Source organism: Lepisma saccharinum, chromosome 11 (genome assembly GCF_977018435.1).
Source record: "Lepisma saccharinum chromosome 11, izLepSacc3.1, whole genome shotgun sequence".
Classification (NCBI taxonomy): Eukaryota; Metazoa; Arthropoda; class Insecta; order Zygentoma; family Lepismatidae; genus Lepisma; species Lepisma saccharinum.
The window spans coordinates 34,871,774-34,890,164 of record NC_139239.1 but is presented as its reverse complement, the minus strand read 5'-3'; the positions used below and the strand labels follow the sequence as shown (position 1 = coordinate 34,890,164).

The 18,391-nt window shown below is 40.1% G+C and overlaps 1 protein-coding gene across 1 annotated transcript in view; it reads right to left on the bottom strand.

Annotated features, from left to right (window-relative positions):
- LOC145995000 (papilin-like) overlaps nt 1-18,391 on the bottom strand; it is a 379,499-nt gene that overhangs the window by 31,673 nt on the left and 329,435 nt on the right. The window contains exon 4 of the mRNA XM_083131532.1: nt 8,869-9,010. Coding sequence (XP_082987658.1) covers nt 8,869-9,010 — 142 coding nt within the window. The remainder of the gene's footprint in view (nt 1-8,868; nt 9,011-18,391) is intronic.

The following is an 18,391-nucleotide window of genomic DNA, read 5'->3' as shown; positions in this document are numbered from 1 at the left end:
ATGTGAGCCCTCGTCTCCTCTTCGCCGCATAACGTGCAGATGGCACGACCGTCCGGCCCCTTGAGTTTGTGTTGCCTCCACCCCCCTAGCAGGAACCAGGCGAATCCACTTCTTTGCTGGTACGTACACGTATCAATGTATCGTTTTCTCCCCCATTCCACCCACGCCCCTGGCGGTTGTGCGGCGACGAGCGTTACCTTCTCCCTACATTCTGCCATGATGTCTTGCCTGCTACTGTCCACCAACCTTTCCCTTATGATTTGCAACATCCCAGTTTCGCACCTCCCGCCCCTCACCTCTTCCCACAGTTCCCCCAGACCCATTCTGTACAAGTCGTCCTTAATCCCACTTGCCCAGTGGCGTGCGAACCTTTCCTCAATCTGAACTCGCAGACACTGTTCTTTCAGTGAGTCTCCGGCCCCTTGTTCCAGCTTCATCCAGTACTTGAAGCATCTCATCCTCGCTTCGACATCCTCCCTGTGTTTTCCCATATCCCTCAGGACGCCACACGTGCTTGCACTCGTACTGGTTCCCAGTATTTGTTTTAAAAACCGCGCTTGTATCTGATTTGCTACTCGCCCCCCTACCCTCCCCCATAGTTCCGCGCCGTAAAATAGGGTTGCTTTCACCGTTGCTTCATAAATTTGGTCCAGCAATCTCACACTGACTGTAGGGACTTTCCGTTGCAGTCGCTCTACCTTGCCCAGCCCAAAACAAGCTTTTCCCTTTCTGCCTTCGATGTGCTTTGTCCACTCCCCTGCCATACTCAGCGTAATGACTAGATACGTGAAACGTTTGACCCTTTCAAGCTCGGAATCCCCATAGGTCCACCGCTCCATTGCTGCGAAAACATAACCTTTCTTGAACGCCATTATTTTAGTTTTTCGTGTATTTACCTTCAACTTCCATGTTGTGCAATATTGTTTAAGTCTGTTCAATCCCCGCTGTAACCCCTGTACTTCGTATGATATTAAAACGAGATCATCAGCATAGAGAAGCATTGGTATCGCTGTCCCGACTATCTCCGGTGTTTCAGCTCCTTCTTCTCCCACGAAGCTAGCAACGTCATTAATAAAAAGAATGAAAAGTAAAGGTGAAAGTATGCATCCCTGTTTGACGCCTACCGTGCTCTCGTGCTGCCCAGACACCACCCCCTGCCCACATTTGACACAAAATTTGACCCCTCTGTACATATTCATTAGCGTATTAATCATTCTAGCCGAAACCCCCATGTCCCATAACTTCCCCCATAGCATTTGCCTATTGATAGAGTCAAACGCCTTTTCAAAGTCAACAAAACAGCAATATAATTTCCCGCTTTTCTCGTTTAATTTGCTTTGGATCAATGTGTTCAGGACAAAAACATTATCTACAGTGCTATAATTGGACCTGAAACCAGCCTGCAGGGGAGTCAGTTTATCAAAAATATCGGCCCACGTTTGCCGTTAAAGTGCTACGAAAATAAGATTTTTTTATCGGTTCGTAATCACAATTAGCGCAAAACCATTCACGGATAGCCCCACTGACCATTCTCGGTAAGGTTAGGTTAAGTTAGGTTAGGCAAGGCAAACATAGTTAAAATTTGGGGTCGAAAAACCATGCACGGATAACCCACGAACCATTCAGGTAAAGTTAGGTTAGGCTTGGATAGGCAAACAGTTAAAATTTTGGGTCGTAGTAATATGAGGAATGTATATTTCGTTTTTAAGTATTGGAATCACAAAATCTTCTGGTAAATAATGAGCAATCGTACCGATCGCGTACCACTCAATTTCACTTATTTTGTAATTTCTACAAGTGACCCCCAAATTTTAACTTCAAATTCGTGATTAGGAGGCCTCAATTAGTGAGTATGCGAAATATTACAAAAATCGGGGAGGGGTCCTGTATTGTAAATTCGGTCCTTCATTAATTGTGGAAGCACCAAGCAGAAAGATTTGGTAAGTAAATGTGTATATTTTATCTTCTGTTTTGCATGCTCATGTGGTGTTGTTTTTTTTAGTCGCTTTACTTGGCGTAGGGACATTTGGTCAGTTGTAGGAACATTTTGACTACGTTTGTAGGGACATTGCCGAAAAATGGTTAGCAACACTGTCGGCTACCAGACGTAGTGAGTGTACGTTCATGTTCACTTCTGTTTGCGTTTATCAATATGCGTGTTGTTTATACTGTGTTATTGAGTTAGTGTGCTATTACGTGCTAGTGCTTTATTGTGTGTTAATTGTTATTCATTCATTAGTTATGCCGCTAAACAAATATAGTCTTGAACAAAGAGTTTTTATGTACGATAATTAAGCGAAAACGGATTCTTGCAGAAAAGTTGTCAGGCAATTACGAGAGACAGGATCTCTAGAACCTAAGAAACGTGTTGTATTGCTGTTGAAGGAGGTCATTTTCAACATCTCTTATAACACAGGAGGTTAGTAATCATCGTTATTTTTACTTTTCAATATCATTTTACGCTTTCGGTTTGCTTTATTCGCCGGGATGCTGTCATCCTTTTCTGTCAACTGAGGATAAAGTAGCGATGTCTAATCTAAGATTAGATGTCAGAAATAAGGTGCCAGAAATATTTGTATTTGGGAGGACACCTTTTCCAGCATCCTTGCGACAAGGTACGTGCTTATTTAAATTGTAATTGTAACTGTAATTGTGAAAAGTGGAATCATTACAAAACAAGCCGTTTCTGTTACGGACTTCCTGTAACGCAATTTGCCGGGACCTGTTGCATGAAGGGGCCGCGGAGCCGACACTCTGGCGGTAAACGACTGAAATAACCTCCCTGTGTGTGTGTGTTTGTATATATATATATATATATATATATATATATATATATATATATATATTGGTGATTATCCACAATAATAAAATCCTTTTCTCGCATTGACAGTACAGTCGTAACACCTAAAGAAGGTTCCTGAGGTATGTCGCCTTCAAAACGTGAGACTAGTCAGCCAGAGAGACAATTGAGAAGTCTTTCCCGAACCTTCCTCCACCCGTAATGATGTAGTGGTTTCTGTACGGACCTGTAATTGCGGCATGACACGACAAGAAAGACCAAGACATGCCGTAAAGGAGCGGACGAGGGGCAAAAGGGCGGCAGGACGAGAGCTGTGAAATGGATACTGCTGCCTGATGACCAGTTTGCTACTCTCCACTGTCTTCTTAAGAGCTTTTATTAATTCCCGACCACGCCGGAGGAGGGCGCACCTGGGACCTGTACGTGTGTGACTGTACGGAGCCCACCCAGGGAGGAGGTGGCAACCGGAGTTGGTATAACGTCGGCAGGGAAGTACCGGACACGCGCGGCCTATAATGGATTATTGCTGTATCCACGGCAATGCCAGAAACTACTGAAGGAGCCTTGGAAAAAATATTCCGTGAGTTGCAGGTTCTTGTGTATGATGCAACGCCCGCAAACGCGGAATGCGGCTGTCAAATTAGTGGTTACCGTAAGAATGATGGAGCGTGCACAACAATACCAGTCAACACCCACCTTTCTCAGGACCTGAGCAGATTCGCTGACTGGTATTCGAGCATAATTGTGGAGTTCACAGATGCAATTACATTTTTATATAGGTTCTATCTACGAATTTCGAGGCAAAATAGGTAATCCTGCGTTGACCAGTTTTCACATGTATTTGCTAACATGTGAAGGCATGTATAAAATTGTTATATTCGTGTGACGTTATCTGCACTAACCTGTACTTCTTAGGGTTAAATTGCAATCTTCGTAGCTGACCACCGTGGCGGAGAGGTTAGCACAGCGTGCTACGACGGCAGGGGTCCCGGCCAACTTCACATAATTATTAGGGGAACGGCCAAGATTGACAACAATTTTTTTTTTTTTTATGCATAATGTGTATATTCCTTGAGGAATTTGGAGGGAAGTCTGCGCCTGTGGTCCGGGGTCCGAATCCCGTTATGGATGTGGCCCATTCTTTGTGAGTGTCCCTTCATCAGTTTCATCATATCATCACTCATCCTTATCTTCGCGATTAGCCAAAAGTGGCAGAGAAGCGATGTAAAATCAATCAATGAAGCAATCCTGATATGGTTAGAACCAATGGTGGACTATTTTGCTACAATATAAATATGCTCTGGGGTTCACCCAGCTTCTGACAAATTGGTACCTGGAGCAACCTTGGGCGTGGGGAGGGAGGTAAAGTCGGCCGGAGCGTGGTGCTGACTACATTACCTCCAAAGAAATGCCGAGATTGTGAATGTCTGGAACGTCCACCTCCAAATTCTACTTGCGCCTTCGTAGCACGGTGCAATGAGCTGACAATATTTCAAATCATTACTTACCACACAAGCAGTCTTCTTTAAGAAATGTTATCTGCAAATATACTTTTATGGCAGTTCTAACAATTTGGAAAGCAAGTAACTATATTTCATAAAACATACTAATGTCAAGTTACTCAAATTACATTCTAGTAAAATGAATTTGTCTGGTTTTTACTAATTGTTACATTTCAAGGTTTTCCATTTTAAGTTTTCCTGGAGTGTTTCAATTATCAGGCCAATGTTTGATGATAAACTTTCCTCTTCTTTTGGACCGAGAAATTAACTTCTCGAAATCAAATGTCACTCAAATGTAAACTGTCTCTTTGGAAACAACATTTCTATGTCTATGTTTATTGAGAAATACAACCTTGTTACAGAATTCCGTGAAAGTCATGCGACTTCAATACTTGAAGACAAAAAAAGAACATCGGATAAGGGACCCTTTCAAGTTTCCTCCTCAAATTATTTTTTCTGCCTCGGCGAGGGCATTCGAGGGTATCCCAGAATGCACCATAAAAGTTGGTTCGGCAGAGGTAGACACCACATCCATAAATCAGTCACTAATTCCATTTTTAAAAAAAGTTCATGTGCTGGAAAATCTCAGCGTGGAACACTCTTCATCGCTGCTCAAATGTTACCAACTGCAAACGGCGTTTTCGAACTGTGACGGAAATTCGATTCGTACTGGAAATAGTGGTTAAAGTTACATCCTTGGTTGTAACTCCCAACTCCTATTTTCTCCATGAATGGAGTAGGTAAGATTGCGCGAATGAATTTTCGGTCGAAGCGTATTATCGCAGTTTACTTCAATCGCGACACAGGACTATGAAGGAACCAAAGGCTCTGTGGATGGCATTTGCTACAAGATTCATATTATAACTCCAAAAGTTAAAAATGAAGCAGATGCGGCAACTCTAAGAATGAGTCAATGCATGGAAACTGCTTTATATCTTGCAGTATTTGTGGAACAGAAGAAGCATAACATTAAAGGAATTAAATTTAATAATGTTATATGAAAGCCACTGGCATACGCAGAAGGGGTGTCTGAAAGAGCTGTAGTCCCCTCCGATATTTTGAGAAAATGGAACATTTTTCAAACAAAAGCAGTGAAGAAAGATCTCTGGAAAGACCAAAGTGGCAAATGCAAACTGGCCTAAAAATGACCCCTGGTTGCAATTTTTGAGAGTGCAAAATTTAAAATAAACGAATATCTTATTGTGTATGCCGCCCCTAGAAAGCAGTTCTGCACTATGCACCTTTACAATTCCAGCCCCTCCCGAAAATAAAAATTCTGCGTACGTCAGTGGTGAAAGCAATCGTTTTCTAGCAACCCATAAGGATTTTTGTTATCCTTATCTGGTAACTTTGCCACTCTAACAATGCGTTGTTGTTTAGGCGGGAAATTATTTCTTTAATTGTTTATAATCGTTGTGCCATGAGCAGTGATGCCAACCGTAGGGACTACGCATAGGGACTTTTCACTATATTTTGCCCGCGTAGGGACAGATTTTGCCAAATGAGGGAAAACGTAGGAACTTTTTTCAATGTTGGAAAATAACTCTACAAATGCTTTGTTCCACAGCAAACATAATTTAAAAGGATAATTAGAGTCAGAAAGTCAGAGATTAATAAGAATGATCTGCCGAAATTTTATGAAACCGAAATCATTTGCTGACATGACCCACTTGTATCCTTCTGAACCTGAAAATGAATGGTTTAGTTTACCTGGATACTTTAGCGAGGAGGAGATAAAAGAACTAACTAAAAAATCTCCATCAGAATTTTGGAACATGTTATCGGTTATCAAGAACTTTGAGGCCAAGTTCTTTCTTGAAAACATTTCCACTCTCGCGAAAATAGTGCTAACATTACCACATTCTAACGCGGAAACTGAAAGAATATTTTCAATGTTAAGTGATACAAGAACCAAAAAAAGAAATAAAATGGGACAGAATTGTTTTAAATTCTTTACTGGTGATAAATTCTTCCCTTAAGGCACGTGAAGAAGACTGCAAGAAATACAGCTTCACCAACCAACATCTATCTCTTCACAGCAGCAGCATGTGTGACTTCAAATAACATAATCAACAGTAAACGACTCAACGTTGTGGAAGCATCGAGCACAAATATTTGGTAAGAAAAGTGTATATTTCATCTTCTGTTTTGCATACTCATGAAGGGTTGTTTTTTAGTCGCGTTACTTGGCGTAGGGACATTTGGTCAGTTGCAGGGACATTTTGACTACGTCTGTAGGGACATTGCCGAAAAGTGGTTGGCAACACTGGCCATGAGTGCGCTTGCTGCAGACCCTATTGTCTGCGTCTGGTAGTAGAGGAAGTCATGAAAATTATCTGTGTTGTAGCTAAAGTTAATTACATATAAGTATAATTAATTTAATGAGAAACAATTTGGACAGTTAACGGTTCAAATATGAATTTATATTTGTTCTGATAGCTGATCACGAAGTCATAGAGGATATTTTGTAAATATTTTGTTGTTTTGTTTGCTTCGAATCTGCTGTGTACGAGGACTGATAAACGAGGTTCTGAAACAGAGTCGTTTGACAGCGTTTCTGGACGAAGGTGAGTGAGTTTTATTTCTGACGTTTAATTTCGAAACCAGGTGGTTTGGGGGGGGGATGTTACTTATAATGTTGCAGTACATATACATACCATGTATACTGTGATTGATGTATTCGTTGATTTGACTACAATCTACATCTGACTATTTTATTATTTGACTTGGTCAGCAGGAACGTTCACGAAAATAGTGAATATTTTGCCTCCTGTAAGGCAATTTCTGCGGTATAAATCTAACATAGCATCTTTTATCAGAGGCATGGCTGGAGCAACACCAGCCTTCCATCTATCCCTATCCTGGGTAAGATCAATCCAATCTTTTCCATCCTTACCGATTTCCTTTAGGTCCATCTCAACGTTATCCCTCCATCTTCGTCTTGGCCTTCCTACAGATCTCTTACCATGAGGTCTCCCCAACAAGAAACCTGCAAACTCTTCTTTCCTCTCCCATTCGTGCCACATGGCCTGCCCATCTAAATCTTCTTGATTTAATTATTCTTATAATATCTGGACATGAATACAAATTATGGAGTTTGAAATTATGTAACCTCCACTCACCTGTCTCCTCATTCTCAGAGAAACGACTGACCTTACTGAATCCACGTTTCAGATCCACACAGTTCACTCAAAAACCAAAACGCACTTCGTCATTGGTGGTCGTGCTGCAGTCAGCTTTAACGGTCTCTACTCTTCAGACCAATAAATCAAGCGGAAAGGTCAACCACCAGAGAACAACACATTCTCCATAAACCCTAAGATGGGGAGGAAAAAAAAAGCATCTAACTGTTGGGGGAACGTTCCGGCCCCCTTTAGCTTCCCCAAATGATACACAAGGCACCACCCACTCCTTTCCCCTTACGAGATCTAATTAAAACCGTGTCCGTTATTATCCACAGCCTGATGAGAGACTTGCTACCCTCAGCAACGTCCAGCAACGCCCACCTGGCGCTACTAACGCTCCGCATGGTCGGATGAAGTTGCAAGAAGCAGAGGAGCGAAATAAAAATTTCAAAGTATAGGCCAGAACTGTAATTATAGTTATATATTGTGCAACAGCAGGTTAATGGGCATATGAAGCATATTTATCTTTCAGAGGAGATCCGTGAAGTTTTCCTTTGTTTTACAGTAAAGAGGATTAAGTGAGTTGTCTAAAGGGGTGTAGACAAACGGTAGACATGATTACAGAGTTCGCACCGATGCTGAAATGATTCCATTATTGAAAGTTTTAGTCATTTTCATGCATTTTTATCAGAACGCGTTACTAATGCAAAAGTCCAAATTATATGGAAGGTAACTGGATCACAAATCAGGATATGATTATATGTTTTCTCTTTCACGTCGGTTTTCTACCACGTTTGGCTAACCGCAAATATGATGATGAATGGTGATGACAAGACAATAGCAAAAACTCATGGACAGAATACAAAATCCACAGAGGGATTTTACTAACTCCGTCTGACTCTCTTTGCACTAACTTGTCTAGTTGGTTGCAAAGTGCCAACAATGAGGCGTCTACTTCGTTGGTTTGGTGTCACGTAGTGCATTAGGTGTTTGCACTACGTATGTGTGGTGTATTGTCACGTGGTGCGTACTAATCAATCAAATGGACGTTTAAAACAGCGGACAGACATCTGTTGCATCTTTTGAACTTGAATCCTGTTATTCTTGCGTACAGTGCCTACTTGGTTGTACGCAATTTCCTCGCCGAGGATTGCGCACAAATCTCACTGACCTGTTTTGCGCACAGATTTTGATCGAACGTTGCTACTTTGATAGCTTTAAAGTCTGTGCGCAAAACTGTTTTTTTTTTTTTTTTTAGACAAGAAGAGAGAGAGAAATTAGAAATAAAATAGTAAATCATACCAATTTACTCACACTCAAAAGTTAGGTTAGGTTAGGTTAATGACTGCAAAAACACGTGTAAGTCCACAAACACAACAGAAGTGTAAACTTGCTGCAAGGGTTAGATATATAAACAAAGAACATAAATTGCATAACATACCTGCGAATTACAGAGATGAAATCTTTTGTAGAGACCTACGCATTGGCTCTTCATGTGCGAGTCATGATGGTGATGGTGATGATCTGACTTGGTGACGTTCTCGGCTACGTCTTGTGAAGCTTTTCTCCTCTGCCTCTCCAACCTGTTGGGGAGAAACGAAAAAAATAATTAATGTATTATGTCTAAAATATACATTTAAATCTACGTAATTACAAAGACGAACTAGAAGGTAATGTGAACATGATAACCTGGGGAAAAAAATATAAAAGAAAATAATTACGTAGAAGACCTAAGTTTAATTAGGCTATGTACAACAAAGTAAAGCTACTTCTGTGATCTTTCAGCTGATACCGCAATGGCTATTGGACACTACGGAGCACTCTTGATCTGGTACAGCCTCGAGCGAAATTCGTCAAAGCACTTCAAGTTTGTGAGCAAAACAGATTCTTCCTTGTACTGGACGCATTAGATATTTTTTTTAGTTTGAGAAATATTGACCTAAAGTTTATATGGCAGTTGGATACCTTGGAAAAGTGATCTAAATGTACATTTGAGCGAAATCAATCCACAAGCTTCAATATGGTAGACGTTTAAGAGACTCGGTCTCGTTTGAGACTTTGGTACGATATTTACTGTGTGTCTAGGTATCTGATTGATTGTAGCCAAGTATCCGGTAATTACAAAGTAAATCAATTGGTGACAATTGTGAACATGTACTGCATGGTTGCAGATATATTCAGGATAAACTTCCCTTCTCAAAAAGTTTGGAAACATTATTGGAGAGTAGTAAAACTTCTATATACTGTGAAAGTGTGTCCTGACAAGTTATAAATTATATTTGTACAAAGCACTACTTCAAGACGAGGCCGAGACTTGCCTTTTGAATGTGAGACAAGAACGAGACATGCATTTACAAATCGAGGCGAGAACGAGACAGGTACGGTATATGAATCTCGAAACCTGTTTGGTGCGTAGAATGAGATTTGAAATTCTCATTATTATTATTATCTACTAAACGTGACCACAAAGGAAGATGAATTACTGGTATGGATGGAGGGAACAAATACAAAGAAAAGATTATGCCGTATACGGGATTTGGACATTGAAGTCGCCGCGTCATTTGACAATGGTGGTTGTAATAATAATTGGGGGAAGAATTTTAAAATGCAAAATTATGGTCGGGTAAGGGAAAAAAGGTTCTGAAAATGTTTTCAAAAGGGTGCAAAAAAAGATGCTGACATTAATCAGGTCTAAACCAGTTACATTAACATTCTATATTCAACACTGAAGCAAATAACAATTAGTAATAATTACGTAAAGTAACCAGTATTTAGGAAGTAACCGTGGCATTTACTGCGTTTCAAACAACTTGTTGTACCGGATTATGTTCTATGTTTTCGAATAAAGTCGCTGGCGATTTGAGCTCTGAAGACCTTTATATGTGGAGAAACTACATTATCTTGGGAACTATTGAGGCTACAATGATTATATTATACTATTTTATAGCTCTCGTTCTGCTCTACAAAATGAGACTATAGGGTTTTATGTAGCTGCTCAAAAAGAGTGAAAATCGTTTAATTTTCTGTCCAATTTTTTTGCAAAACATGAAAGAAAAGGAAGGAAGAAGGTGCTGAGGCATCCAAGAGGGGATAAGAAGGGGATAATTGTGCTAATCTCACGAAAAAGTGCAACAAAGTTTGTTCATTTTACTTGATTTCATGTCCTAAAATACATACCTCAAACGATTGGTGCTGCACCTCAAAATTCGTCCCCTAGTAACAATGTTAAATTTGAAGTGAAAATGTAATGTGAATAATTTGAACTTGAAATGCGGGTGAAGACAATTTTTATTGTTCACCCCCTACCAAAGATATAAAAATAGGCATTCCATAACGTTCCTGATTTTGCCATGGACATAAAACTTCGGCAAGAAGACAAGAGAACGGGGATAAATTGCGGACAATCCCACGCGATTTGAAAATAGCTCGGATGTCTGCGAATTCCTTGATATCTGAGGAACTCCGTTATCGCCGGAGTATAAAACCCAGTTTGTCCCGTTTATTTACGACCGACAGGCAGGAGGATGGAGGCCACGCGGGCGGGGGGGGGGGGGGGGGGCTCGTTGCTTCAGACACAAAGTAATTGCGGAGTGACCTTGATCGCGGGAAAATGCTTTTCCTTCATCTCCTCGGATGATACAGTGGGTGGGGCAGGTCTTCTTCATTGGATTTTCTTTTCTCTTTTCTCTCTCTCTCTCCATCCCGCCCCCCTTTTCTTGATATCTGCAGAGCACTAAATGGGGAAAACAAAGTTATAGTTATCCAGTTGCTGGAAGATGCTCAATTTTTTGCCCACTCAGTTATGAAGGAAGTGATGATGACAATGGTAAACACCGCTTCGAGGATGAGTCTGCCTCGGGCTTTTCTTCGTCGAACCGTTCGAAACTGTCGCTGTCTGCTGTAACTTTGGTGAGGGGGGCCAATGTACATCAGCGCCCATCCCCAAATTTCACAAGATGGGTATACATTTTATACCAGAGGCAACTCGATTAATCGCCCGAGGCCCCGCTCTTCAAGAGGCCCCGCAGTCAGATGAAAACAATTGTTTGTGTACGGTTCATTGCGAGATGATGGTTGGTGCTTCCAATTAAGAAACTAATCTGATTTTTATGCTTAATGGATTGTTTTCACATACTTAAAACTATCCAAATTATGAAATCATATACTAAACACGCCACTACACAAAAATCGTGTTCAAATATTTCAATCAAAAATTGTTAATCTGGAAGTGAGACAATTTCCGTAAACAAGAATATGGGGAAAATATTCCGATGTTTTCTTAGAAGTAATGGATTCCTTCATACAAAGTCGAACAGAACAGCTTAGTACATCTCCTGAGTTCGATAGACTTCAAGATGGACACCAAGTTCATAAAACCTAACAAGTTTTTCCTCTGTTCTATATGATGTATTGGGACGTTTTCACTGGTTCTAGACGAGTGTTTCCATATTTATTGATTACACTGTATATGTTATATATGTATGTACAGGGTGTCATTTTAATGGAGCCCAAGGACCACAGAATCGTATAGACATCAAGACAAACAACTTTTCTCAGTAACATTTTTATCATTAGTGCGTCGTTTCGGGGTTTTGCCGCCTGTATGCTGGCAACCTAACATCGCATCTGTTACTCCATTTTCTGCGCACGGCAGTGTCGCATGGAACATACATATTTTGCGAAAAATGACAAACTGCCAACCACATCATGTGCTGTAAAGCGAAGCGAAGAACGCGTCTAGTAGACCAACGGAAAGTGAACCAATGATATCAAAAAATGGTAGAAAACAACGTATTCAAAAGGAAGTGGTAATTTTGGATTTTGCCTCTCAGCCTACATGTCAAATATTTGTACATCTTGTTGCCAAGTTGACATCTACAGGTTAGTCTATCCACTTGTTCTTCTGATACAAGTTGTCTGACACTGCACAGTTGACAAAATTAAAAAATAAAGCACTCAAAATTCCAAAGGTAAGTAACACATAACTGTGGTTGTACGTGTTTTAGTCATAATGTAACAATGTGAACTTCGGATATTTCCGTTATCAGCACCATAATGCCACAACGCATGTACCAGGACAAGTGTAAGGCACAAGATCGAAAAAATAGAGGTTCCACTGAAACTGGCAGAGAACGACGTAGGAATGAAAATATATTCTCACACTTTCCTTCTTTCTTTCTCTTCCTCTTCCCGCTTTCTCAATTTCTCTCTCGTTCTTTTTCTTGCTTTATCTTCCCCTCGTCAGATGTCTTAATCCTATAAGAATGGATTCATCTACACAAGATTTATTTAAATTCATATTCAATTTAGTTCAATGGGCATCATTAGCCAAGTGGTCAATCGCTCGGTATCAATGTTTCACATTTATGTGCACATAGATTAACAAGTATTGAACCTAAAACACTAAAATGTGTCTCCACCAGGAAGTGGACTAGGGACACTTTACCTATCAGAATTCCAGCAACAGATAATTTAACTAATAAAGTTCAATGAACCAAAGAGAAGCAATTGAGGATGATCAAAGATGGCGCTCAAGTTATTTACAATTAGGGTGCTCAAATCTCTACGTTAGATCTTCAAGAAGTGTAGACAAACCTTAATATTGCTACTAAATTGAATGTTCTTTTATTTTCGTCTCCAAAGGTCCATTGATCCGCAGGTCGATTTGAGCTACGTCCATTTTAAGAAAGATTCTCATGAGGTATCAATAAACAATATGATATAACAAATTTACCGGCCTCCGGATGATCGAGAGCAATTCTTTCTCAAATTGGCTCGTAAGTAAAACCATCTGCATGCATTCCTGGAAGTTACAGTCGCAAATTGTAGACAGATGAAGCATAAGCGTACGCACGGCGGGCGGGAATAAGTGGAGGCAACAGCCTCCCTCCCTAACATTCACTTAGAAATTTAGTGTAGAGGAATTTTATCACCGTTATCAAACAATTACGCTATTAAAAAATTAAGGATTTTCACGCCGACAAAAGTTCCAAGCAACAGCGGAAGAGGAAGAAGGTGCATTATTTAATATGTAATTGAACTATCCAACTTCGTTCTCTACGAAATTTCTTGTTATTAACACTCCCACGCACTTTACTTGTTAGTTATGTTATAATTAACTAAACTGCCCATGCATTGGGTTGGAAATCAGTAGCAGCCAAAACTGGGGGCAACGACAGTTTACTTCTTGTTGAAAAAAGTGAAGGGTTAACCGGACCCTCCTCCCTCCACAAATGGCAGTCACTGTTGAAAATGAAAAAAAAAATATGTGTACTTGTTTTGAATCTGCTGTGCGAAACCATGTATATGTGTAAATTAGTCTCTGAACCACAGAGAGGGTAAATAAGAAGAGAGCAAAGAACATTGGTGACACGGAAGTTTGAAATTCTTCTAATACGGTGATTTTCTGTGGGTCCGGACACACCCTATATACGCCCCTGTTCGAGACCCATCAAAACAACAAAATTGAGATAAAATAAGGTTATTCTTTATCCGATTGAACTTTCATCAAAGGCTTCTGTCTCCCTTAATCAGAGGGTAAGCGCACGCCTATGAGTTGAAGATGTGCCTGGTGTCTTCAACCTGCTTTAGTTAACGTTCCATATTCTTTTAATACCGACATACGTAATCTTCGTCAATGGAGCATCTTCACCTACTTTAGATCTTCTAGATGCATCCAAAATCACCCTAGTTAGTATCAATTACCGAGGTGTCCACTATAATAATTGAAATGGTGCCAGGGCACTCTAAAATGTATAATTTTAGAGTGTCTTGGCATAATTTTAACCACACGTTTCTTGTGCCAGCACGTGCGTTAGCTATATGCACCAAACGTGCAAAATTAAGCCGCTGTTCATCTGTCAAATAACAGTACTAGAAGACTAAGCCGTCTCCCAAAGAATACGTACTTCCATAAATGACAAGAGCCTGACAGATAATGGCTTCACATATTAGCCCTGCAAACCTTCATCCGTATGTGAAAGTGCAAGACCTCGACACCTCCTGCTGCGTTGAGAAGAAGACGTCTTTCATCTTGACACATTCTGATTACATGCGGTCGTCTTTTGACTCCCCAGCACGGAAATCTTCCAACAACACGGCCCATGTTTGGTTATGAAATGAACCTCGTGCCAACTTTAAACATTTCTGAAGACATGTGAGGAATATGTTCCCATTCAGCGCTGGCCTTGACGCAATCTCTTGAAAGCGAAACAAATCAGCCCAGTGAACCACTGTTAACATCCAGTTTTTGCAATAGGGCATTTCAAACTTATAGAGGATCGAAGTTCTACAACAAATAAAGTACACATGATATATATAGATCGCAATAATTCGAATTAAACGTGTAGATGCTTAGCGCTTGAAATACAATGTAAAGATTGAAGAGAAAACATTTCTTAGTTGTAGCTGCTCTTGACATTAACTTGGTTCTTATGTATTCTTGACGCCTCAACTTGTTTTTATTGTGTAAAAAAAAACAAAAAAAAACAAGTAGCTTGTATAATGTACAGCAAAATGTGATAGTGCCATTCAGTTATTTGTATATGAAGCTTCATCACTAGGAGCAGGATGCAAAAACCTAACATTGTCCTGAGCACGTGTTCACCATCTGGAGGACGACCTCATGAAGGCAGCCCTTACTTTCAGCCTCTGAAAGAGTTTTTGAGGAAGAGGGAGGGTGAGGGCTTGTGTGAGTCGCGAGGGTGCGGTGTTGTGAGGGTGAGGGAGGTTGATTTAAAATTAACACCTCTGCCTATCTTTCACTTTATTCCAAATAAATGCTCTATCCTGAATTTGAGAGAGGGAGGGGATGTTTCAGGATAACATTCTTCGGAAGAGGAATCTCATCTATCCCTTTCCTCTCAAGATATCCTACCATGAATAAGCAGTATAATGAAATGCTATTCGACATTTTGGCTTTCAACGTGCATGTCGAATTTCTACCATTATTAACTTATTTTCAAATATTAAGAAATTAAAATGCAAAGTAGTATTTCTTGTTTGCTGGTTGCATACACTTAAAAAATATTGCTACTGGTTGGAGATAGGCCTTTTACGCCTGTACATGCTTTATTTGTCAGTTATCATTTTGTTAACTTCCTATCACAGCAGATCTCAAATTGGGACTCTACCATTTACACTAACACACATGCGATAATAGAAAACGTGGCATGTGTCGGTTCTTTTAAAATTGTGAATAAGCAAAAGGATAGAAACACTGACAATAGCATAAACCTCTTTTCTAAAATAATGAGGACAATTTAAAGAAATATATTAGATGCATTAATTTTTGTCAGTTATGATCAAAGAAATTTGGTATTTTTCTTATTTAAGTCGAGAGTCTTTTTGGAGTTCAACCTCCCTCCCCCGTAATACAATTGAAATAATAATACTTATTATTAAACGTGAAAAAATACTGCTATTTATTATAGTATAGCTTTTGTCCACGCACACCTCTCTATTTTTCCCTGGGAACGTGCCTGAGATCCATTATACACAAATGTTAACCGGACTGGACTGAGAAGTTAATATTCTTGAATTAAAATGTGAAGCGAAGGAATTATCAAGAAACCTACGTAGAATTATACAAAATTAATTAAAGCTATGAAACACTGGCACTTAGCTAGGAAGGGTCATACAGGCGATGACAAAGATTGATTAACACATCTTACGGCCATCAAAACCATCAAAAAATTAATTAAGATGAACACCGTATGCTTTTCAAGCTCAGTGATTACGTTGCTTCCAGTCAGAGGAAGCAAGTTACCTGCTGAAATCGAAATCCGAGGATTTCAACAGCCCCATGACGCTACATCCCTGTAGACACGAATGCCTAATGCAACCGCACGGTTTACATCCAAGAGTTATAAAGTCTTTGACAAGTTGTCGGCGGGAAACATGCATTTACAAGAAGAAGCCCCGATACAACATTTCGGCTCTCTTCCTTCATGCATGCGTCTCCAGTCTTTTTTCCACGCTGCCTCGGTTGACCCCGCGCTGAGTATCTTCGTTGTCAGCACGCTCGGGATGTCGTAGCCAGTTAATCAACCACCAGGTGAAGTGCCAAATCTTCAAGTGCCAGGGATTGTACTTGTTTCTTAATCAGATTACGCTAGAAGCGTAGGTGTTGCATTTTAACGATGGCCTTACCCACTCTCTCTCTTGCCAATCGACCACATTCTCCCGTTTCCCGGTTGGATACACATATCTGCAGAAATTCAGACAAACAATCGCTCGTCTCGTTCACCGAGGTGTTGAAGTTCGAAACAGGCGCGAGTGTTCCTTTACGAGTGCCCCTACTACAATATTATCTATTCATCAATCACCAGGGCCCCCCCGATGGCGCAGTGACAGCGTCGTCGTCTTGTAATCAAGGGTTCCCGGGTTCGATACCGGGTGGAGGCACTTGGCGCAGTGGTTCGGATCCCACTTTAAACTGTAGATCCATTCCCCATTAGCCTTACTGTGCATAAAGTGGACTTAAATCAACAAATTAATCATCAATCACCCTCATCGCCGCCATTAGCCCAAAGAGAAGGAAAAGCAACGTAAAATAAGAAAACTCCCAGTCCAACATTGATAAATATTAGTGGATGCATTTAATTTACTATGAAGAACAACGATTTCAAGATCATTTTCTCTGCCATTTATAATTTCACTGCCACCTTCGTTGAGAAAACTTTGTCTAAAATACAACTACTTACACCGAATACGAGAGCGCCATCCATTAAGTTACGCGGAAGTTCAAGTGACCACATAACACTATAGAAATGTACATGTTGGCGCCAAGACATCAGATTGTGATGTTTTTTTAATTGAAAGGAATAATTAATGGAAGTAACAATTAAGCTTCGAAAACTTGCAGCACGTTTGACTGAAATGTACTGCTATGCAAGTTTTCGAAGCTGAATTGTTACTTCCATTAATTATTCTTTTCAATAAAAAAAAATCAAAATCTGATGTCTTGACGCCAACATGTACATTTCTATAGTGTTAAGTGGTCACTTGAGCTCCCGCGTAACTTAATGGATGGTGCTCTCCTCTTCGGTGTAAGAGGTCCCAGGTTCAATTTCAGTGTTGTTCCAGTACCGTAAGGAAAACTGGGGACTATTTGAAGACAATAGTAAGTGACTCCGGTCTCGAAATCCATAAAACAGTGGCTATGGGATTAGATGCGACGACTATGCGTGACCCAACGAAAACCCCATTTGGTAGACTCTGTTACTCATAGGGTTATAAGCGCCAAAGGATTCGTTTCTTTCTTGGGGGGGTTACTACTTTGGAAAATAAGAAATTTTAAATCAACAAGCCACGAAAATAATATTTTTTTAATATAAAAATCTTTACAATATGAAATCAGACATATTCTGTGTGATACCTGTAGTTCTCCGAGATTATACGGTGGAGCGTCGAAGCGTTGAACCAGCGGTGTGCAAGACTATTCGAATAAAAACTTGACTGACATCAGATATAATTATATACCCTTAATATCTAAGAAACTAAAAGTTAAAATATACAAAACAGTAATTTTGCCTGTAATATTATATGGACGCGAAACTTGGTCCCTTACATTGAAAGAGGAACATAAATTGGAAGTATTTGAAAATAAGATCCTTAGGAAAATATTTGGGCCTAAAAGGGAAGAGGAGACAGGTGAGTGGAGAAGGTTACATAATTTAGAAGTACATAATTTGTTTTCATGTCCAGACCAGATATTATTAGAATGATTAAATCAAGAAGACTTAGGTGGGCAGGCCATGTGGCACGAATGGGAGAGGAAAGAAGAGTTTACAGATTCTTGTTGGCAAAGCTGATGGTAAGAGACCTGTAGGAAGGCCAAGATGAAGATGGAGGGACAAGGTCGAGATGGATTTAAAGGGAATCTGTAGGGATGGAAAATAGTATATAGATCTTGCTCAGGATAGGGACAGATGGAAGGCCTGTGTTGCTGCAGGCATGGAGAG